Source organism: Sinocyclocheilus grahami, unplaced genomic scaffold (assembly GCF_001515645.1).
Source record: "Sinocyclocheilus grahami isolate Dianchi unplaced genomic scaffold, SAMN03320097.WGS_v1.1 scaffold125.1, whole genome shotgun sequence".
Lineage (NCBI taxonomy): Eukaryota > Metazoa > Chordata > Actinopteri > Cypriniformes > Cyprinidae > Sinocyclocheilus > Sinocyclocheilus grahami.
Window position 1 is genome coordinate 1,600,982 of NW_015505304.1, and position 24,334 is coordinate 1,625,315.

Here is a 24,334-nt window from a genome sequence, read left to right on the forward strand (position 1 = left end):
GTCTTTGAAAATATTTGATGATCATTTTTGGGGTCCATATATATATATATATATATATATGATTTTTACAAATATGTTAAGCACCAAAAACATTGATGGCAGTAAGAATAATTATTAATAATCGAGCACCAAAAATAACTGACAACAATTTATAAGTATCAAAGCAGCATATTAGAATGATTTCTGAAGGATCATGTGACACTGAAGACTGAAAATTCACATTTGCTATCACAGGAATACATTACATTTTAAAATATATTACATTAAACATTTATTTTGAATTGTGTAATATTCCGCAATGTTTACTGTATTTTTGATCAAATAAATGCAGACTTGGAGACCTCTTTCAAAAACATTAAAAAAAAAAAAATTATTCCAAACTTTTAATTCAATGCCACCATTTATGTTTGATTCATCTGTCTTTAATAGATCTGGCTTCAGGAAAGGAATGTTTTGATACTCAATATTTCTTTGAATTGAGCTAAGTTTCTAATTTTATTCACAGGGAAATTCTTGGCCGTGAAGAGTGCTGGAACATTCTTCTATGCATCCCAGCGTTTTTTTGTGTGGTCCAGCTGGCAATCTTGCCATTCTTCCCTGATTGCCATAGAGGCACATTTGTGGTTTCCCAAAGAACCTTGAAAGAACCTTTTTTTTTTCCAAGTGTGAAGAATATTTCAGGAATCTAAAGAAACTTTTTTCCACTATAAATATCCTTTTGTGCAATCAAAAGGTTCAGTGGATGTTAAATGTTCTTCATGGAATCATAGAACCTAATAAAGAACCTTTATTATTAAGAGTGTACTTACTGTAGAGTTAGTTTTTTTTTTAGTTAATTGTAATTATGCAAAATTTACTGTTACTATTACTATAGTAAGTACATGTAACATATGTAACAAGGACACTGTAAAATAAAGTGTTACCAGAAGGCCATTTAAGTATCAGTTCAGTGTATCATACTTAAAATCTAGGTATGAATCAATCCATGACGATTAGTCTCCAATCTGTTATCTGTTTTCCCACAGTACATTCAGAGCTTTATTAACAGCAGCTGGACGTATCACTACGGGGATGTTCCAGGAGAGAAGACTGTCACCTTTATCTGGTCTACTGTGGTGGCTCTATACGCTTTTGGAGGTCTCATTGGCTCCATTACTGTCAGATACTTTACCAGTCACCTGGGAAGGTTAATCTCACCCATCCTCATCTGCTTTCCCTATTCTTCCTTTTAATGTTTTCACAACAAAAATGGATGTTCATTTACTGTATAAGTTCTTCTTGCAGAAAAGGAGCCATGCTGTTGAATAGTGCTATAGCAGTTGTGGCCACAGTAATCATGTACATTAGCAAACCTACACACTCCTTCGAGTTGATACTTGTAGCACGCTTCCTATTTGGATTCGGAGCAGGTATGTGCATTAGATTGTAAATAAATTATATATAAAAGTTGTGATTATATATATATATGATGTGATTTGCTCTTTGTTCAAAGGGTTGGGTTTGAATGTACATACCATCTACCTTGGTGAGAGTTCACCGAAAAAAATCAGAGGCATGGTGACAGTCACAGCCACTACCTTTATGTCCCTTGGTAAACTATTAGGACAATTTGCTGGCCTCAGGTAATAATTAAGTATTAAAGCTTGGGCATTGAATTGATTGGACATCTGAATCAAGCTTGCAGTCAATTATATGAAAAGGGCAGGTTTAAGCATACGGACCCCAAAAAAAAGCCAGTCTTTCACTAGGAGAGCTGTGTTCTTTGATTAAGAATTACACGGTCAAAAAAAAAAAATAATGTTTACGCTATTATCATTAACATGCCTTAGATAAATACACCACCCGCCAAAAGTCTGTCTTATTAAAATGTCTAATAACAAAGATTTCCTATTATTATCAATGTTGAAAACTGGTGCTTAATATGTTTGTGGAAACCGTGATACATTACCATTTAAATGTTTGGGGTAAGATATTTTTAAAAAGTAATACTTTATAGCAGGGACATATTAAATTGACCAAAGTGATAGTCAAGACATTTATAATATTACAAAATATTTATGTTGTAATTAAATGCTGTTCTTTTAACTTTTCATCAAAGAAAAGTTATATTTTAAAAGTTACATTTTATCAATTATATATATACGTATATATATATATATGATTTTTACAAATATATTAAGCACCAAAAACATTGATGGCAGTAAGAATAATTATTAATAATCGAGCACCAAAAATAACTGACAACAACTTATAAGTATCAAAGCAGCATATTATAATGATTTCTGAAGGATCATGCGACACTGAAGACTGAAAATTCACCTTTGCTATCACAGGAATACATTACATTTTAAAATATATTACATTAAACATTTATTTTGAATTGTATAATATTTCGCAATGTTTACTGTATTTTTGATCAAATAAATGCAGTCTTGGAGAACTAGAGACCTCTTTCAAAAACATAAAAAACCCCAGAATTATTCCAAACTTTTAATTCAATGCCACCATTTATGTTTGATTCATCTGTCTTTAATAGATCTGGCTTCAGGAAAGGAATGTTTTGATACTCAATATTTCTTTGAATTGAGCTAAGTTTCTAATTTTATTCACAGGGAAATTCTTGGCCGTGAAGAGTGCTGGAACATTCTTCTATGCATCCCAGCATTTTTTTGTGTGGTCCAGCTGGCAATCTTGCCATTCTTCCCTGATGCTCCACGATATATTCTGATAGAGAAAGGCAACACTCAACAGTGCAGAAAAGGTGCATTACATTTACAGTAACTGATCAACCTCTGTATGTCATTGCAAACGTCTTTTGTTTTAAATCACGTATTCACGTTTTGATCGGCAGCACTGCAGTGTCTGTGGGGACCAGGCGATTATAAGTTGGAGATAGAGGAGATGTTAGCAGAACAGGCAGTCATTGGAGAGGAGCACAACAAGAGTGTGCTGGATCTGCTGAGAGACAAGCACCTGCACTGGCAGGTCCTTTCCATGCTGGTCATAAACGGATGCATCCAGTTCAGCGGCATCTCTGCTGTAAATCATTTAGCATTTATTGTCAAAACACCAAATTATGCTTCTAAATAGAAATGTGCCTTATGTCATTGTGTTGTCAAAAAGTATCTAAGACATCCTTACAGAACAACCTATATACTAAATATTGTGATCTTCTTCCCTTCTTGCTCACAGATCACCGTCTTCTCTTTCAACATCTTTTTGGAAGCGGGTATTCCAGTGGACAAGATCCGTTATGTCACTCTGGGCATCGGAGCATCAGAAGTCCTCATCTCCATAACCTGTGTAAGTAAGCTCCAGAGAGGTGCACATTAAAGTGTGTAATCTGAAATCAAACTGGTATAATTTGTGGTGGAGGAACATCATAAATCATCTATGGGGCCCATGTGTGTTTGTGTGCATGTGTAGGGGCTGTTTATTGAGAGTGTGGGGAGGAGAGCCTTGATGTGGCGAGGGTTTGGGGGAATGTCGGTCATTATGGCATTAATCACTGTCACCCTGTACCTAAAGGTGAGTCTCTATCATTTAACAGCTCACAGCGATCAAAACAGAATTTATTACCTTATCTCTGTTTTGTCTTCAGGACTACAGCTCTGTGATTCCATACACCACTGTCATCCTCATTTTCCTGTTCTTTATTTCCTATGGGGGAGGCCCAGGTAAACTATTGAAATATTTATACAACATTTCGTTTCAATCCTTAAATCTGATTGGTCACATGGCATTCCAAAAGCAACAATAACAGTACTGTATATAAGGGGCTGTGCACACAAAACGCTTTTTTGAATTTCATTTTCATTTCACCATAGTGCATGTTATTTTGCAGCTTCTCATGCACAACACGCCTTTACAGAAACAAAGCATATATAGCAAAGCTATATTTACTTCCTGTTGTATAAGCAATACTGCTCTTGCAATCATGCTGCTGTGTTCAAAACAACAGTATTCTACAACATTTATATTGCTTATGATAAGCACATACTACATTCATTATAAACTGACTAGCCAGTGCCAACAACTCAAACCAGTTTGATCTGAACAGCTGGAGTAGCCCCATCACTCGTCAATGAGATCTTCATCCAGTCATACCGCCCGGCTGCATTTGTGTTTACCGGCTTCCTGCGCTGGCTAGGATTCACAATGCTTGGATTCATCTTCCCATTCCTTATTGTAAGTCCAGCACCATACCAATACCATAAAAAAACATGTGGGTCGGAACGTCTCAACTCAACCAGTGGTCCCTGGCTCAAATTTTTAATTCTGTCCAAAACTTTTTGAAGAAAGATAAACATGTATAGTGAAGAAAGCCAAACTATTAAATGCCATGGAAGTATATTTACGGAGTAATCCACTATTTTGTAGAGGGGGGCCAAAATAGCAATTTTCACCTTAGATTCGGAGTCAAAATTACCGGGGATAAAAATGACTTTAGAAAGATGGCAGCATCATTATTTTATTTTTACATAGAGATAGGTCTAATAGTAAATCTGTTGACTTTAGCCGTTTTATTCTCCAAAGTTTGCATGGCTGTAACTCAAGATGTACAGTATTAAAGATATCTTAATGCCCATTTAGATTTTGGGTCTTAACAAACTTTTCTATGGGCATCTTCATTATTCTTCAGACAATCCTTTTCAAATATAATAAGCATCAGTTGTATGCAAACATTTGGTTTTCAACCACAACAATCTGGACATGGAGCCGCATTGAGATCCCCATATCTATGGGACTGAACTACACAGGGCCTTGAAAATGATGACTCCAAAAGAAAAGTTGATTAAGAATCAGAATCTAAAATCATACTGAGATATCTTTAATAATTAAGTTACAACTACTAACTAAAAATTGAGTTACAGACATGCAAACATTGGAAAAAGAATATTTCTTGCAATTATTTTGAAAGAGGGAAACAACATTACTTGTTTTTCAGACACTCCTCTTTAAAAGAAAAAATATCATCTGTATGCAAAGTGACACATTTGGTTTTTGACCACTGAATACAGTATGTACACAGTTTCAAAGATTACCCCTGGAGCCATATTGAGATTCAAACATCTCTGAAATTGAACCATAGGCCCTTAAAAATGAACATGCCAAAAGGAAAGTTTGTTAAGACCCAAAATCTAACAAAGGACATTAAGATATCTTTAATACTTCTTGAGTTACAGCCATGCAAACTTGAAACTTGAAAAAACCTGAAGAAAAGTGCTTTTTCCCATTTTCAAACTGTCACCACTGGCATATAATGCAAGAAATATTACTAAAGTCAACAGATTTTACCAATAGACCTATCAATCTCTGTGCAAAAATAAAATGATGCTGCCATCTTTCTGAAGTCATTTTACCTCCCTGTAACTTGGCTCTGAATCTCAGGGGAAAATTGCCATTTTGACCCCTGTCCACAAAATAGTGAATTACTCAGTAAATATACATTCATGACTGTTTGGCTTTCTTCAGAAAAAAATATTGACAAAATAGAAAATTTGAGCTGGGGAAGTTTCTGAAATTTGGTTGATTTGACACAGAATGACCCACATGTCTTTAAATATAAAGCAATGTTTGTGGATTCAGCCACTTTTAAACTTTAATGACAGTAAAATATATAGTGAGCCTGTTCTCCACAAACGCAGCATCAGTAAATGTCATTGCTATTAGATGTTTGATTATTGGTTTATGTAATAAGCTTTTGCCAGCATACAGTTTTTCTTCTCTTTATTTTATACTGTCATAAAATACGAACTAAAATACAGAATAATTCTCTTATGTGTGCCCTATTATACAGTATGTCTTCATTTTGAACAATGTGTAATACCAGGCTTTCAGCACACCTTTTCACTGCTCCAGTGAAACTGCTCTGCTGTCTGTCGTCTCACTTTAACAAAAGGCCACGTTCTCATCCATGTTTCTGCAGGCTGCTCTGAAGTCTCTGAGCTTTGTTCTCTTCTCCTGCGTTTGTCTGATAGCCGCTCTCTACGTCTTCTTCATCCTTCCTGAAACAAAAGGTAAAACTCTCCTTGAGATTTCCCAAGAGTTTGAGAACATCAGAGCATGTGGATCCTCCACAGAAGATGTCTTGTGCTTAGAGACCAAGCTGTAAAGTATACTGATGTAAATATGGACTGGCACAAGAAATATTAAATTATCATATTGATCAACATTATATTTATAAGGACAGACTGCTTGGGTTTATTTAGCAATAATGGCCAGATGATGGTACATTATCCTACTTAATATAACAATAAATAAATAAATGTACTTGAAATATTGATTTAAGTTATTTTGTGAGACGAAAAAGACAGCTGTTGAGAAAACCGGTAGCCATACCAGCAAAGGACCAGCTTAAACCAGCATCCCAGCGTCAAAACATACCTAACCAGCATATGCTGGTTTTTTTCAACAGGAATAAGGGTCAATATATTTTAGTGACCAGAGAGCTGTTTACCAAAGACACTATACTAGACAATTTTTTTGTTGGATGAATAAATGTGATACGAAACTTATTCTGTTATTTTATCTGCATGTTCTCTTATTTACACTCTAAAAAATGCATTTTTTTTAGAGTGTTCGAGACGTTTCACAGGTCCAAAAAAAAAAACTGGCCAATTTTTTTACTTCATTTATTTTCACTACCACTCAGAACACCTTATCAAATTTAAGGACCTCTTTATTCTTGTTTTTTCTCTCTCTTTCTTTCTCAGTGACTGAACAATGTCTAACGTACTGTCATTACGTAATGTCTGAAGTAACCCATGCTTATTTCTTACATGACCTGCTAGTTGTTTATTAACTAGCTAAAGGATGGAATTCACAAAAAATGTTTAGCGTTTGTTTTTGTCCAGATCTTTGCGCCGATTTACAGTCTGGATGAGTCAAAGCTAGTTTCCGAAACTCAAAGCCAGTCTGCAGATTTGATTTGACAGATTTCAGTGAAAACTGTGTCGGGTCTGATAAACACAGACTTTAATTTTTTTCCGCTTCAGACCATATTTCCATCCAGTTAAAGGAAATCAAACATGTTTGAAATTTCGAGCCGTTTTTAGAGCTCATATTGTTTCGATTTGTCACGCATATCCTAGCAATGTGATGTGTTTCTGCTTGAGTTTGTTGTTTTCAGAATCACCTGAAATTCTGGTAGTGTGTGGTCCTCAATCCTCAGGATTTGATGTCCTGTTTTTCTCAGTAATTTACAAAGTCAGCAAGTGATGCCTAGTGTTCTGAAATCTGTCAGAATAAAAATCATGTAGTGTATTCCAGCCCTAAGCAAACATTATAATGGCATTGTAAGCTGTGCAAGATTGCCTTCATTCCATTTCTACCATAATGCAAATAGTTGAACTATTAAGTGAGGTTGACCCTACTGAATCAGCCCACCGATGTTATTGCGCAGGGGCTTTGGGGTTGTAGAACCCCGTGAAGGTTGAGCTCAGGGAATTTCTGTCTTATCAGTCCCGGACAGGCAGTATGGGGCTTCCTGGCCTCATTAGCAGTTTAATAGGTACTGTGTGAACTTCACTGACCAATAATGATTGACATAACTAGATGCTTTTTCACCGCCTCAGCTGTTTCACAGGATTAACTGGAGGATTAATTTAACTGACTATCAATGATTATGAACATCCCACAACACCCAAAGTATATCATATCAGTTTCCTAATGGGAATGACCTCATTTTAGTTAGAAACTAGGAGATTCAAATGTGCTACAGGCACAGGCTTGAACAGAACCTCATAGGCCCAAGTATTATTTTGACAACTTTTAGTAAACTGAATTCATAGTGAATACATTACTAGCAGCAAAACTAATGGTAGATATTAGGAATAATATAACATGTATATATTATGTATTTGTGTGATTCTTTAGCTTTTGTTTGATAGAAAGCGCTAGATAAATTAATAAATTAAATGAAAAAAAAAGGTTTGTTTATTTTATTTGTTGTTTAGATTGTCAGTTTTAAACATGTAATTCATATTATCGGTTTTATATTTGTTTTTTGTTTTTTTACATTCTCATATTTTAAGATTGAAATACTGGGTCTAGGGTAAAACAATGAAACATACATTCATTTGATAGTAGCAAAAATAAATGAATAATGTATGGGTTTCCAAGACCCATTTTTTTGTGACTTTCATATGAAATCTGTTTTAATAAAAAATCGAACCTGCAATATAAAGTTAAAGAATCATCCCTATAGGGAACCAGAAATAAAAAGCTTTGTGAATTTAGTATTTTTTCATGTCATTACATTGTTTAGAGCATAAGAAAAAAATTGTAAAATAAAATTTTTGAAAAATTTTATTTTATTCATAAGTTATGCTATGTCCTCTGTAGAGGACACCAGGACTCAGTTTTTCTAAAAAATAAAATGACAAGAGTAGACATGAAAAGGCAAAAATAATGGGAATTTTTTTTAAATCACCAATCAATTTTTAGGTTTCAGGATTTTTTTATAACTAACTTTGTTTAAGGATGGTTCTCAACTATGTTATAAAACATATAACAAAATGATTTGATATACCTTTTTGCTTTATGCAATATGTGTGTAAAAATTCCATAAACTGGGTTTTCCATTAAGCACAATGTTATCTATACACTGTATCTAGTTTGCATATTAAAGTGCTGTTGGGACAGCATGTTGAAAAAAGAAGTGTAATAATGGGAGTAGTAATTGGCCAGATTTTCATAATAATATCTAATAATTCATAAGAATATTGATATATAATTTGTTTTCCTATTCAATTCTTTTGTCTCCCAAAATGTATAATAAACATGTTTTTAGTCCTGGTGTCCTCTACAGTGGACATGTATGAAATGATGTCCCGTTTCATAACAGGAAGTCATATTTTGATTTGAAACCCCATAACATTTTCCTGAGATGTTGATTTATGACAAACAATTTGAAAATTAATCAGATTTAAATCATAATTACAAAATATTATCATATTTCCATAAGGATGTACAATTGTATCACTCAATTAATGTCAGCCATTTTTTAAAACCAAGGAGAGGGAGTGGTCATGGTGAAACATCCAATCATTTGGTATCTCTGGAAAGCCCTGAATGTGCTCTGTACAGGACTCCAGACTTACAACTGTGACTTGTGAGGTCTCAGAGAAATTCACTAAAATATAATGTCCTCTACAGAGGCAAAAACTCCATAGCTGGGTCTCAGGAGGATATATAAATAATAAATCATTTCATTTTAAATTATGGGGCAATACTTTTAACTGCCAATGGATGGCGCTGTTTATTCACTGCGGAATTACCGTAAAGCAGGCTGCGGTGTGATTAGCTTTTAATAAGAAGATTTGTTCATCTGCAAACTCATACAACACAATACAACGCTACACTGGAAGCACGTTTCTTTATTGCCAGTTAAGCTTTTACATAAAAAAAATATTTTACGAGAATGTTAACTATATAGCTGTCAGTAATATTTCTTTTAAATGTACTTGAGTGAAGCTGACTAGGCCTACTTTATTATGATTCTTTTCTGACCTATCTATACCGTGACTTTTATACTACAATTTACAAAAAAATGTAGTCTCCCATTATTTGAAGCTCATTTTTGTCTAATGAAATGCTTTGCTGTTAATGCAGTTCTTCTGGTTTTTTCACATTCTTTGGATAGAAGGGGTTAATATATAGGTCACTCCACTGTATGTGCAAATCTCAGCTGTGTGCTGTTCTAGTGCATTGTGCTGTTGGTTTTTGCTAATACAGTAAGTGGAATGAGTTATATACACCACCATTCATAAGTTTGGGGTCATAAGATTATTTTCATGTGTTTTTAAGAAGTCTCTTTCACTCATCAAGGCTGCATTTATTTAGACAAAAATGCAGTAAATCACTAAGAATGTGAAATATTACAATTCTAAATAACTTTTTTATTTTAATATATTTTCAAATGAATTTATTCTGTGATGGCAAAGCTTTTTAACGATAGTACTTTTTTCAAAGGATCTCCTTTGAGACAACTAACGTTAACATTAAAACATTAGTAATCACCTCTCAATCACAATGCCAATGTCATGATCTCATGAAAAACACGTTTTGTTCACTGCAATGTGACACCAGTCCTCTCAGTCCTCTGCATATGGATTTTGTTCATTCTGAGTGTCCTTGGCTTAAGTGGTGGACAATTCTAAAAGAGCTAAAATGCATTAAGGGCTGAACACACTGATAATAGCTGAACGGCATGCTGACACGGCACTGTGCATTAACAAAGTTGCCTAATTTGTCCTCCACTCATATTGCTGCCAATCCGGAAAGGCAAATGATATAATGGTATGGAATCTGTGAAGAGATGGTCAGACAATGTTAATATAATTAGCTTCATTAAAATTCCTCCAGCTTGTTATTAATGTTCAGGTGCCATCCTGTCGAGTGTATAACTGAAATCGATCATTAATCTAGAGAAGCAGATGCACTCAGACTTTGACATCACACGGTTAATGTGCAAAGCAAATATTCATCATGACTCAGTCAACGCTCACAATATACCAAGTCACTTTCACCTTTTAAAACACCCATCTGGACTATAACACATGCAGTACAAAGTATACATTAGGGCTGGATGATATATCTAAAAATTATAATATAAAAAATATAAATAAATACATGTACATTTGTATACATTTAGATATGATAATATTGTTACAAAGTACATAAAAATAAAATTTTTAATTAAGAAAATGTAAAACTCAATGCAATAATCAGCTGATTTAATATGGATCGTCAACATGTCCCAGTAAATGAGCGTTAGCATGTGTGTAAGTGCACAGATGGGCATGTTTCAGTAAGGCCATTAATGTCTGCAGAATGACTGGTGCTGCAGCTGGAAATCATGGGGCCTTTGGCACTATGGGATTATCTCCTATGTGTGAGTAAGAAATTAATGTCTCTATAAATGTTAAACAGTCCTGAGACCTCCTGATCCGAGGATTATGAGCTCTGAATAGCTCCATTTAGCTGCGGTAGCATCACAGTGTAGACATGTGGTGTTCATTGTAATGGATTTGTGTGTTGTCATTGGGTCCAAATAGCACAGGTTGCTGTATGGGCATTTCTGAATGGAAACAAACAGAGCAGAAAGCATTTGATTTGAATTGAGTGTATTGTAGCTGTAGGTAATACGTGTTGTATCATGGCTCATTGTTTCTGATAATACATTCGTGCTATTTTAAATTAGTTACATGCATGATGGCATCCTGAGCATGGATATATATATATATATATATATATATATATATATATATATATATATATATATGTGTGTGTGTGTGTGTGTGTGTGTTTTGGGATATCTGACTGAAATGATAACACCCTCAAGGGGTTTGATGTAATATTTTTGGCATACAACTCGTAACATCCAGCTGGTGTTATGAGAATCTCATTAATGCATAAAATCATGCAGACGGAAATTAAAGCGCCATGTTCATCTCCTGAATGAACAACAAATCTCAAAACCTATACAAGGATGGGCTTTGATTTATAATCATGTATGTTTCTCAGAACATAAAGAAACATTGAATCAACATAAAATCAATGTATCTGGCAGCTCCACCCCCATCATTGTTGATCTAACATAACATATTCTTGCTGTCTGAGTTCAGTCATCACCAAGTTAGTCAGGTCACATATTTCTCTGATAAATAGGCACTTGCAAAAAAAATCACTTTTACCTGCCATGGTAACTATAGCAACAGCTGGCAGCTCAAGCACTTTTCATTCTTTATGGAACAGTGACTAAACATACTGTCAATATGTATCGCTCTATTATAAAATTGCGTATCACAAAAAACCTGGAATGGAAATTTCTCCTATATATTTTCTAAATGCATGTTATAGATCTTATACTCAACAATTCATCCATTAATATGTTCAATTTCTTAAAACATTTTTTGAACTGCATATGGCATATGCAATCAAAATCAAGTTGTAACTGGACTTCTCTCCGGTGATGAATGCAAGACTTATTAATTTTTATCTCCAATCAAGTCAGGTTTTCCTTGTTGATAAACTGGATGTACATCCCAGCATGGAAGAAAAGATCTATTGTTACTTAAATTTCATTGCAACATTTGGTTAACATTGCTCAGGGTTGCACAAATTAACCTTAACAGAATGCAGCAGGGAAATGATAAAATAATTCATTTGAAATAGTCAACACTCCTGAAAGCCTATCGCCATCTAATTGAACGCACAAGGGCCAGTTGAGGAAGTTCTCGCTCCAGGCACATCTTATTGAGGAGCATGGGATGCTGTGATGTGTAGTCGTAACACTGGAGCATTGTAAAGCACTTGTGAATTGAATCTGGCTATGCTGCTGAGCAGTATAATTATAAGCAGTTTTCCCTAATTGTGGCTCTTAATAACGCCCAGAAGAGTGGCTGCACTGCACTTCAGTAATAGTAATGACACCAGTTATTTTGAACAATTAGATGATTCACACACAACAATATCATTTTAATACTACATCGTAATGATAATTTATTTAAAGTGAAACAAATTATTAGGTGTTAAAAATGACAGATATGAGTTAAGCATACACTTTGCAAATAAATAGCTATGTTTAATTTGTTAGCAGTCCTGCTGATGGCTCAATCAGACTAAAAGCCTTCATGTAAACACCTCAACTGATCTGAATTAACTTTCAATTGGATTGAAGGGTGGTATAAACTTGAAATAATCTGATCGACAGGAAAAAAAATGAAGCAAGTAAATGCTTGAATCTCACTAATACCTTGCGTACATGCGCATGTTTTACGAATGTGCGCATGTATATTTAAGTATTACGAATTGAATGTTTACTAAATATTTGATTTAAAAAAAGCGTTGTGACATATATGTAGCCTAGCTCCAGTGACACTGCAGTGGTGTTCTCTGGTTCTGAAAAACATGTAAACAAATATGTGAACCAGACTGCAAAGATATATAAACAGATTTTCAGAATCTAAACTCAAACATTCTGTCAGATTAGCATAAATTTGTGCATGTACACATACCTAATATTTTAAACTAATATATTGACTCTCAGCCAGAATGGGACAAAAATATAAACGCTGTATGAAAAATGTAGTTTCAAGCTTCCAGTTGTTTGAGGTCATTTTTGCTTAATCTTGAATATTTCAGTTTGAAACTGGATGACTTTAATAAGACAAGGCTTTGAAAAACAAAGTGTGTTAAAAATGTTAAATGACAGTTAGAATATATATCAAACTTTATGCACAGGTTCATGGCTTTCAACTTTAATGCTCCAGAGATACATTTACATCAAAAACTGTGTGTAAAAGACAACCGTATTTAAATAGGAATTACAGCAGTCAGTTCTCTTGGGTCAACAAATAATGACAGCAGTGGTCATGTCACGTCATTGAAAGTGCTTTCTACATCAGTTACCTCTGACATAAAGGCTCTAAAAGCATAAAGTTAAACCACAAATTGCAGAAAAGACATGTAATTTCCACAATAGATGAATAGACTATAAACGCACATATTTTATATACATATTGTTTTAATGGCTTTAAGTACAATGCCTGCTCTCAGCTCTGGTCCTTAGATTAATTCAGTCATGGCCATAGGGTCATAAACGGGATAATGTCAACTCTGAGAGACTCTTTCTGGTTTTATGAGGCATTTCTTCGGTTAAGGATAGAAGAGATTGTTGGGCAGAGAAAGAGGACTCTTTTTTATAAACAATTTAAATGCCCAAGGAAAAAAAAATATCTGTAATTACTTGTGAACATGTCAGTTCTAATCTTTCATAGATTCAATTAGGATGTAGACAATCTCTCTGAAGGAAAGGGAACTATATTATCAAGTAAAATAACTCAAAGGAGTCAAGTTAAAAGGTTTTGCTATCTAAAATGTGGCAAATGAGCATAGATATGAGCATTTGCGTGTGATCTCACGATCATCCAGCTATCAGGGATGCAGGTTGGTTGGAGGCAATTTACAAATGATCTAAAAATTGTCAGGGAAAAACCGACATGGGCCACTGCCCTTAACGGCAAAGAGGTCTGACACTTTCCATTATGACTATAAGTTCCGCCTGGGCTGTTTCACAATTTCATGGTTTTGCTTTGTCTGCAGTATCAGCCCTCAGTGGACCTCTGGGAACTATTTTTAACATTATATCATGCAGTCCGTGCTAATTAGCCATTCTTTCAAAATTGCCCCTGACATCCAGCAAAACTCACACTGTAAAACTGTGTGGCTAAATAACCATCAAGCAGAAATGGGTTTCATTTGCAAAAGTGGCAAATGTGGTCGAGCAATTATTGATTGATCGGTAAGATTCAAACTACTCCTTTACAGATAGAATAATGCTGTCTTTAAAGGGGCAGTTCACACAAACATTAAAAACCTGTCACCATTTACTCATGACTACTTGTGAAGAACAAAAAAAAAGGAAAATTTGAAGAGGTTTTGGGGGTACTGAAGCATTTAAGCTTCAAAAAGGACACAAAATCATTATATTTTCAAACTTCTAAAGACATACTACAGAAACCGACCAAATTTAAGTCAATTTTACTAACTGAAAATCTGTCCACTCTAGCTCCGTGAATGAATCGTTTTTTTTAAAAAATCTTTTCAATGAATCGGTTGATGTTTTTACAAAGCCAGTAATGATTCGTTCACAAATCTTTCTTGAGATTCATTTCACACATGAGCCGATAGTAGTCGTTAAAAGTTCACTGCAGGTTAAGATTATTAGTGAATAAATATACTTAAAGCTTGATCTGTTCCTCTCGCATTTGTGAAACGGATCGTTTCTACTCGAAAAGCACAATTCATTCACGAATCGGACATTGCTACAAAAGGCTACGCGAGTTTGAATGGATGTCAAAATTCTCAATGAATAATACTGCCTTAAATGTCAGCCTGTTTTAATCATGTGACTAAAAAACACTCGAAATGTAATGCGTGGTATCTACTTTATTGAAAAAAAAATACAAATAATGAATTGACATATTTGCCAGAATTCAACTTCTCAGTTCAAATACGCCTTTTTTATAACAATATTTTTAATAAGGACTGCCAATTCATCATTCTAACAAAAATGAGAGGAAACAGAGGAAAGAGAGGAAGAGATATGCAGCTAACACTGACAGAAACTTTCTTACACTTCTAAGTACATATGCGGTCAAACATTCCTCAGACAGTAGCGCAAAGCATCTCATGTTTCTGGCCTGTCAAGAACATTAGCTCTTTGCCACTTTTTTAAGAAGTTCAGATATATTTTTCAGGCTTATAGCACATGGGACTGTGGTCATGGTCAACACATATGTACTATCCAGCAGCTAAAACAACATTGAGTCTACGAGTAATATGATATTCTTAAATCTTATTGCTTAAACAGCAGCACTATTGACAGAATGATGGTTTAGAATGCAAACACAGTGCAAAGCTTGAACTAGAGATGCAAAAAACGTTTCCCCACGGTTTAAAATCCCAATTCAAAGATGGAAATCGAAATGATTCCTTGAATGTTCATAAGCACTGTCATTAGCAATGAGGTGTATCAGTAAGCGAGACTAGCCATTTGGATCCTGTGGATGATCTGTGGTCTTTTGCATTAATGCACGGAGCAGATGGCGAGTGTGTTGGTGTCTAATCTGAGTCAGAGATCACAGAATGCTCTGATAATGAAGAACAAAGAGCTGTCAATCAAATCTTTCACAGAAATACTCTTTAATTTCCAATACAGGACACAAATCAACAAATGAACGTGCATGCCTTTACTGTTTTCTCTACATTATGCTTAGTACATAAATGATTCTATTGATACAAAATATAAAAATATGTGGTACATCATTTACAGATAATTTACATTACATACTTAACTTAGTAAATTTCTTAATTCAATTACCTATATACATCTTATCAATGGGATTTTCAGCCCAAAGCTAATACCATACCAAAAAAAAAAAAAACATCACTGTGCCTGAATGGATTACATAACAAAAAATTGCACATTAGCTGTAACAAATGCGGCAACAGTGCTGCGGATTTAATATTTAAGAAGTCCTTAAAAAAAAAAGTGTAACATCCAGAATAATTCAGAAATATCACATGGGAAAGCATGCATATGCAACTAAGCTGTGAACAAATTAAATGACTGCGTATTATTCACTGATAGCCTCACAACACCGAAAAGCCTTTCAAACTATAGGGACGGGGAAAAAAATCTTGTGCAAGGTTGTGCAGGATGCAGCAGGTGCGACTTTTAGGATATAATGCAGTTCTTGCTTTTCCTACGTTTGCGCGTATGTAACTGTCCTCGGCTTCCAAACGGACCGGATGCGCCCAGTCCTGAAGAGTTGTATTTGCGTAGCAGCTCTTCGCTGTTCATGTACCTCAGCTGGACCGGTCTGGGAATGGGCTCGCCCAGAAAATACCCTTCATCTTCTGACTCGGAAGATGAGGAACAGGTCGAGCACCAGTCGTCATCGTAATCATACTGGTCCCACGAATAAGGGCCCTGGTGTCGGTGCAGTGCGGGGTTTTGAAGCGTTAGGTCGGAGGTTGTCCGAGGGCAAGGTCTGAAAGGCTGCTGTCTCAGCCTGCTGCTTCCACTACCGTAGTTGTCCCGTGACCCACGGGGTGGAGGGAACTGGTCATAATCCTCACGCACATGAAGCTGAGATCGTTTCGGAGCTGGGCGACGCTCGGCAGCGAGGTTAAGTGCGTTGTCCGAACGGGAGCGCCTGGAACGGCGAGAGCGGTGGTGGTGGTGTCGACGCCGTGGCTCCTGATGGTCGATGCTGCGCCGGCGGGTGCGTTCACTCATGGGTGGTAGACGGGCATTGTTGGCGTTGCTTACCAAACTTACGCGATCCTCCTCCTGATAGGCAAAACCAGGTGGCAAAGCATTGATTCCAGGTTGTTCACGAGGGTAATGCACAGGGAATTTGACTTGCACCGGGGCTTCAAGCTCCAGGTAGGGCTGTGCGGAGTTCAAGCTGCGAAGAGATTCAGAGCTGTGGAACTGCACAGAGGAGCTGAGGGTGCCCATGTTACTCTTTTCAGACACATTCATGCCAGAATCTTTGCTCAAATCTGGCATTGAGAAGCGAGACAAGTGCTCCTGCCGTTTACTGCCTCCATCTGCAGAGGTACCTGTAGAGTGGAAACACATGCAAGACAACTGTAATATTCTCTTGCATCCCCAACTGAGTGTGACAATAAGTTGACAAATAATAAACAAGATTTTTAGAGGTTCGTTCAAATCCATAACAAGGATGTATTGAATTGATCAAGTGACAGAAGACTTTTACATTACATTTCTATTATTTCAAATAAATGCTGTTCTTTTGAACTTTCTATTAATCAAAGAATCATGAAAAAATGTATACCGGTTTCTGCAAATATATTAAGCAGCACAATGGTGTTCAATTTTGAAAATAAGAAGAACATTTTCTTACAAATATAAGAAGGACACTGAAGACTGGAGTAATGGCTGCTGAAAATTCAGCTTCGCCACCACAGGAATACATTGAATTAAAATAGAAAAGTTAATTTAAATTCTAATAATATTTTCAAATCTTACTGTTTTTATTGTATTTGTGATCAAATAAATGCATCCTTGTAAGCATAAGGGACTTCTTTCAAAAACACTTAAAATCTTTGAATGGTAGTGTAAAATGCACATACATATATATACATATATATATATATTAGTGTTGTCAAACAATTAATCGCAATCAATCGCATCCAAAATAAAAGTTTTTGTTTACATAATATATGTGTATATACCGTGTATATTTATTATGTATATATAAATACACACACATGCAGTATATATTTTGAAAATATTTATGTATATATTTATATTAATATAATTGTATAAACATAACATTTTTCTTAAATATATACATGCATGTGTGTGTATTTATATATACATAATAAATATACATACACATATATTATGTAAACAAAAACTTTTATTTTGGATGCGATTGATTGCGATTAATCATTTGACAGCACTAATATATATATATATATATATATATATATATATATATATATAAAATGGAAAAAAAGACAAAGAAAAAAAAATCTAATACCTGTAGCATTAGATAGAGCCAGTGACTCCATAGATCCATGTGGTGTCTGCTCTAGTGGTGTGAGATGTTCACTAAAGCCAAGTGTACTAATGGGGTTCCTGCTACGGCCCATCTGCGGTCCAACATCCCTCTCCTTCTCCCTCTGGAATACATGCAGGCTGACTGAGCGCTTATCCATAAAGCTGTTGTGTGGAACCTCTTGAAAGCTTGCCTGTGTTCGCAGTGCAGGTGGGTAATAGTCCTCAGGTCTGGGTTGGAACCAGTTTTCATTCAAAGACTGTCCTTTCAGAGCAGATACTGGGGGTCTCTTGGAAGCCACAGGCTCCTTTGGCCTTGGATCTGCTGGGTGACCAGGGGACAGATTTGAAGAATAGGAAGTCCGGATGTTGCACTGACTGAGCAAATGAAGAGGGTTTGAAGAGAGTTCATTACGGCTCTCGAACCCATACATCTCAGCTGGCGTTTTCCAGGATGGAGATTCTCTGTTCAGGCTTGGAGTTTGACTGGATAGGCTAAGCAAATCCATTTGCAGGGACAGCGGGTCAACGTCAGCAGAGTAACGCCCGGCTGAACCTTTTCCTCCCTGGTTCCCATTTCCTCCACTACCACCATTATTGCTCTTGTTGGATTTGGAGCTGCTGCGCCTGGCCTCACGTGAACGGGCGCTCTGAAATGCAGAGTCTGAGGAATCAGAGCCGTTTTGGTCATCGCCAACACTACACGCCCGAGAACAGAAGATCTGACCCTGCTTGGGTAGAAAAGGACGACCGAGCAGGGACTTCTTACACCGAGCACAGCTAAAACAGGCTTCGGTGGCATGCCAGTGCTGGCCATCATATGTCATCTGACCCTGGTCAATACCTGCACGATCAGAAGATATGAATTACACACAGATCACATGCATCTATACCAAAAATCAAAAATATGTAGAGATTGCTCATAAACTATGGGTCAATGACACACACAAAAGAGCCCACAATAAAGAAAAAGGATAAACCATCTAGTTTAAAACATGCCAGGTAAAATATCATATAGTTTGATCTTTTTATGAGACTTACTGACCTTTATACACGTACACATCATAAAAATCTAAAAAGATTTCAAATATTGATAAGCAGTGAAGCAGTCTCTAAAACCTTTGTAGTGATAAGGAAAAAAAATACAGACATTACAAATTACGTATCTAAATTTTAATATACATATACGTAAGTATATTTAAATATTTATTCATTATATATAAACTTATACAATAATATATATATATATATATATATATATATATATATATATATATATAGGACATATGTAGGACAAAATGAAAATGAGCTTCGTGTCAATGGTTTCTATATTGCATTTCAGCAAATGCACAGAGTAGTCCTTTAGATACAAGAGCAATTAACAGCACTGTGTAAAAATTTGAATAGTTACATAAGCTTAAAAATGTGTGGATTTTGAATGACAGCTACTTAATGTAAACAAACACAGAACAAAGATGTCTTTGAAGGATTGTGTCCTTGTGAGGTGTAGACGTGTTTGGAGAAAACTGATTATATGGTGTGCCGCATATTGCAGAAATGCATTCGATTTTAATCACAGCTCTCTTTAAGCAGCCACACTTTAATGGACAACATCTGTTTTGAAAACCTACACTGTTGCTTCCCATTTATAATCAGTTTCACAAAATTGCTTTCTGTGGTTCTATGTGGAAAGTAATTCCAGACTGAATTTCTGCAAAACAAGCTGCCAAAAAGCCAAATGTGAAGGCCAGACTAAACTATCAACTCGCAATGCTGCTCTTCTTGTTTAATATCTTTTAACAAGATATTAGACAAAGACAAAAAGCAGGTCAGTCGTCTCTTGGCAGTTGCTACAGGGCAATTTCTGCAAGCGCAAAGTGGACTGGCCTAGCGTGGACACGAGAGGATTCCAGGTTGGCACTGATAGATGGGCTCTTACCGATGTGTTCCCCGCAGGAGTCGCAGTACTCTGCGTACAGGGACTCAAAGCAGGTGCAGCAGTACGGCCGGCCCTCTTTCATGATGTAACGCTGGCCGCCCAGAACAGTCTCGCACTCGAAACAGCAAAAGTGCTTCATGTGCCAGTGCCTGCCCTCTGCCTCTGTGCACTCATCTGCAAAAATGATCTAAGAGAGATAAAGAGATAAGAGTGAAATTTTTCTGCAGCGGAAGTGGCAGGACTAAAGCTAAAGGCTCCGCTGAGGCAACAGACTGAGCTGCAGCACAGCAGTAACTCTATTATCACTATAGAGATCAAGTTCTGTAACCATGGTAATCATGCAATGTATTCCGCTGTCTTTACACAAAATGAGAACTAGAGAAACAGGGCTCATTGTGTGCAATCTTTAACTACACAATGAGAGACATCTCGATTTTTAACATTTTACGGCAAATTTAGCAAATAGCTTTTCTATAGCACTTTCAGGGTGCGATCACATTTGCTTTTGTATGGTGAAATTTCATAAGTGCTATCATCTCAATAGGAATCCACGCGATTGGAAATTTTGAATGAGAGGCAGGAGGGAAAAAATTCTCACATGGAGTTCACGTTTGTTCAACTTTCCACACCAAATTTCGCTGTGTTTACCAATGTGTAGTTTTGACCACACCTTAAGATGATTAAAGGCATAGTTCACCAAAAAATTAAAATAGTTCTGAAAACGTACTTACCCTTAGGTCATCCAAGGTGATTTTGTTTCTTTATTGGAACAGATTTGGAGAGATTTTGCATTACATCACTTGCTCACCAAAGGATCCTCTGCAGTGAATGGGTGCCGTCAGAATGAGAGTCCAAACAGCTATTAAAAACCATCACAATAATCCACAAGTAATCCACATGACTCCATTCCATCAATTAATGTCTTGGCAAGTGAAAAGCTGCATGTTTTTTAGAAACAAATCCATCGCTGAGGTGTTTTAACTTCAAACCATCGCTTGTGGATTATTATGATGCCTTCATCAGCTGTTTTAACCCTCAGTCTGACGGCACCCATTCACTGCAGATTTGCACGTTCTCCAAATCTGTTCTAATGAGGAAACAAAATCATCTTGGATGGCCTGCGATGGCCTAATGGTTAATTAGCACATCCAATATACAAACTAATGTAAAGACGTTCATGTCCTGTAATGGCAAGGAGAGAGTATCTAACCTCATCGCAGGCTGAACAGCGGGGTTTGAGTCTCTCAGCATGGTGGCGGCCGCAGAAAATCTTCCCATCCTGGTAGAAGTAGATAAGATCCACCAGTAGCTCGTCGCACATGCTGCACACAAAGCATTGTGGGTGCCAGCACACCCCGTGGCCTGCCCGTGATGCAAAGACGGCAATGTCACCTCCGTTTATCTGCCCCCCACACTGAAAACAAGAAAAATGGATGGAGAAGGTTAAAGGGTAGGAAGGAAAGTTAAAAAGAAAATGTTGTTGATAGTTTTAGGTCATTTAGCAGCATGGTAAATCAATAATAATGTTAGATTCATATTTTGTGCTTACAGACTGGCTATTTGTCTACCAACTAAAATAAAAGTAAAAATTGATACAAAAAAAAAAAAAAACACCTTTAAAACCGCACCTCAAGAATTTTGAATTTAATGCATTCTTGCTGAATAAAAGTATTAATTTCTTCCAAAAAAAATATCTTACTGATCCAAAACTTGTAGTGAATTTTTGCAAGTTCAGTGACAAAGCATAGAGAAAAAAAATTATAACAAATGGCCACCATATTGTTTCTGAAAAGAGAAGGGAACAGCTGATATTAGCTGGTTTCTTCATTAAAGCTCTCCTTCAGCATTTTCCAATATAGCGCTATGGGGAAAGTAAAAAAAAATTTAATGGGATAGACAGATGCGTGCAACTACTCACAAAAAACACACACTTGCATGTCAGTTACCTTCAATACCAATATTTATCGGAAGGACTGCATCTTTTCAAAAGAACTGAGGGCTAAATGGGGGCTTTAGCCTATATCTTTAAGAGTGTCACATCAGAGGATAAATTTAAAACATGCGAAAAAAGCCAAACTGTGTCAGTGTGACATCTGTTCCTAAGAAGTAACAGAAGGAAAGAGAAACAAGGCAGGTGGTCACAGACATGCATATCCAGCTTAGATTCAGCTCTAATTCACTTACTGGCACTTACACGACATCCCAGGTTGGCTAACACACACAAAACCAGAGGAAGCCTTAAAGCCGACAACGAAAATAAGCGGCTAAGAACAAAACTACCCGTTTCAATGAACCACTGAAGCTGATCTCTTCCTCCACCCCAAACCACGATTCATTCGGATATCACGCTTGCACACCTGTTCACAGATTGCTCCAGTCATGGTGACCGGGAAAGGCCTGACGTTACCGCGACCCAGGTTCTCCCTCTTCCTCTGGTTGCTGAAGAGCTTCAGCTCTCGTTTTTCCTCATCATCCAGACTGTTACAGTATCGCACCTGCGCAACAAGAGCTCAGGTCAGCGGTGTCACATAAACATGGCCACACTTCGCAAATGATGGCATGTACAAACACACATGCATTCTGAATGGTGACCTTTTCATGTGAGACCCCAAGCTGATCTTACCTCATTGTCATGTGGGGGGAGCTGATGAAGAAGCTGCTTGATGCGATGCTTCTCCCCAGGACTGTTCACGTATGGTACTTTATCCTCCGGCAAAGAGCTGTAGTACTGATGTACCTGGAATGACATTGGAAAACAACAGCAGCTTTTTTTAAATTAAAATTAATTAAATTAAATAGCTATCTTTTAAATAAATACAATTATTGTTTAAATACAATTTTTGTTTAAAAAAATGTTGATGCTTTGGTGACAAGTCACAAACAGAGGTGAATTCAAAATAATTTATTCTACTAAATAAATAAATGTATAAAGGATTATTATTAAAATAAAATGATATTTTTACATGATAAAAATCAAACACTTGGATTGATTTTGGTTCATGGTTAAATGAATAAATAAATTAATAATAATACAAAATAAAATAAAAAAAGATTTTATTACTACAATCAATCAATTACAACACTGAGTGCATTTCTTGTTTTTACACAGTTTGTTAATAAAAACAGCTGGATTTTGGCACTTGAGGGACAAAGTCTCAAACTGAGGGGTGAATTATTTTAAACATGATTTATGCTAAGAAATGAATAATAATAATAATACTGAAATAAATACAATTTAAAACAAATAATAAAGCACCAGCAAGTTTCAGAGCTCACACACTTGGGTGACAGTCACAAGCACAGGGGTGGAATTTCTACATGCCTGTTGTTGTTAACCCCTTCCCCCAATTTCGCCCAACGTCCTTGCCTTTCACACACTTACACACAGCTATAACAGTCAGAGTGATTTATGGATGAGCAATGCATGAGTTAATGGAATTGGCTCCTTCTATCCCCCCTGATGTGCTTATATGGAGGACCCTTTATCTCAAGATAATAAGAATGTATGACCAGAGCTCATCCCAACTTAATTAGCCATATGAGATTTAAATGCTAAGAAATGAATAATAATAATAATACTGAAATAAATACAATTTAAAACAAATAATAAAGCACCAGCAAGTTTCAGAGCTCACACACTTGGGTGACAGTCACAAGCACAGGGGTGGAATTTCTACATGCCTGTTGTTGTTAACCCCTTCCCCCAATTTCGCCCAACGTCCTTGCCTTTCACACACTTACACACAGCTATAACAGTCAGAGTGATTTATGGATGAGCAATGCATGAGTTAATGGAATTGGCTCCTTCTATCCCCCCCTGATGTGCTTATATGGAGGACCCTTTATCTCAAGATAATAAGAATGTATGACCAGAGCTCATCCCAACTTAATTAGCCATATGAGATTTACATTTTTTTGGACGAAAATGGACATTATCACAGTTGTCTATTTAACAATGAAATTGAAGTGTAATTACATCACACATTGCATTTTATAATTGGCCAAATAATTGAGAACACAAGTCTGCATTACACAATAATATAATTGCCTATTGACTCGTGGCTGGAGTATTGTTTTGGAAAGCAAACAGGCCAGGGAGGAATCCAGATTTAGTAGGAGCAATAATAACGTCCTGCAGCCTCAGACCACCCATCCAAACCTATTACACAGATTTGATGGCCTAATGGCTTAATCTGATATATAGCAGGGGCCATCTGCCTGTGTCACACATACCATATAAACTGCAAGGTATAAGAAACAGTGCTAAAGAGCAACTGAGAACTGTAATGAAA

General features: G+C 36.3%; 2 protein-coding genes across 3 annotated transcripts in view; one reads left to right on the plus strand and one right to left on the minus strand.

Moving 5' to 3' along the window:
* The first annotated feature begins 73 nt into the window (after positions 1 to 73).
* Positions 74 to 6,115, plus strand: slc2a9l1 (solute carrier family 2 member 9, like 1). The gene is made up of 11 exons (XM_016278803.1): positions 74 to 101; positions 997 to 1,186; positions 1,285 to 1,409; positions 1,493 to 1,622; positions 2,613 to 2,761; positions 2,852 to 3,039; positions 3,193 to 3,303; positions 3,427 to 3,528; positions 3,602 to 3,677; positions 4,061 to 4,188; positions 5,930 to 6,115. The coding sequence occupies exons 1-11, from the start codon at positions 74 to 76 to the stop codon at positions 6,113 to 6,115; spliced, it is 1,413 nt and encodes a 470-aa protein (XP_016134289.1).
* Positions 6,116 to 15,084: 8,969 nt separating this feature from the next.
* The window catches only part of prickle2b (prickle homolog 2b), an 81,116-nt gene continuing 71,866 nt past the window's right edge, over positions 15,085 to 24,334 (minus strand). Inside the window, exons 4-9 of one of the 2 annotated variants that reach the window (XM_016278780.1) lie at positions 22,666 to 22,779; positions 22,400 to 22,537; positions 21,253 to 21,456; positions 20,043 to 20,229; positions 18,087 to 18,947; positions 15,085 to 17,139 (exon numbers count right to left, since the gene is read on the minus strand). In XM_016278780.1, the coding sequence (XP_016134266.1) occupies positions 16,247 to 17,139; positions 18,087 to 18,947; positions 20,043 to 20,229; positions 21,253 to 21,456; positions 22,400 to 22,537; positions 22,666 to 22,779 (2,397 nt within the window). In that variant the 3' untranslated portion in view covers positions 15,085 to 16,246. The remainder of the gene's footprint in view (positions 17,140 to 18,086; positions 18,948 to 20,042; positions 20,230 to 21,252; positions 21,457 to 22,399; positions 22,538 to 22,665; positions 22,780 to 24,334) is intronic. The other variant, XM_016278781.1, reaches the window with a different exon arrangement.

Bases quoted from the DNA above. Each gene is read 5' to 3' on its own strand.
- slc2a9l1 (XM_016278803.1), top strand. From the start codon at position 74: ATGTTAAGCACCAAAAACATTGATGGCA. The intron at 102-996 runs GTAAGAATAATT...CATGACGATTAG, and splicing joins CACCAAAAACATTGATGGCA to TCTCCAATCTGTTATCTGTT. The intron at 2,762-2,851 runs GTGCATTACATT...TTTGATCGGCAG, and splicing joins CACTCAACAGTGCAGAAAAG to CACTGCAGTGTCTGTGGGGA.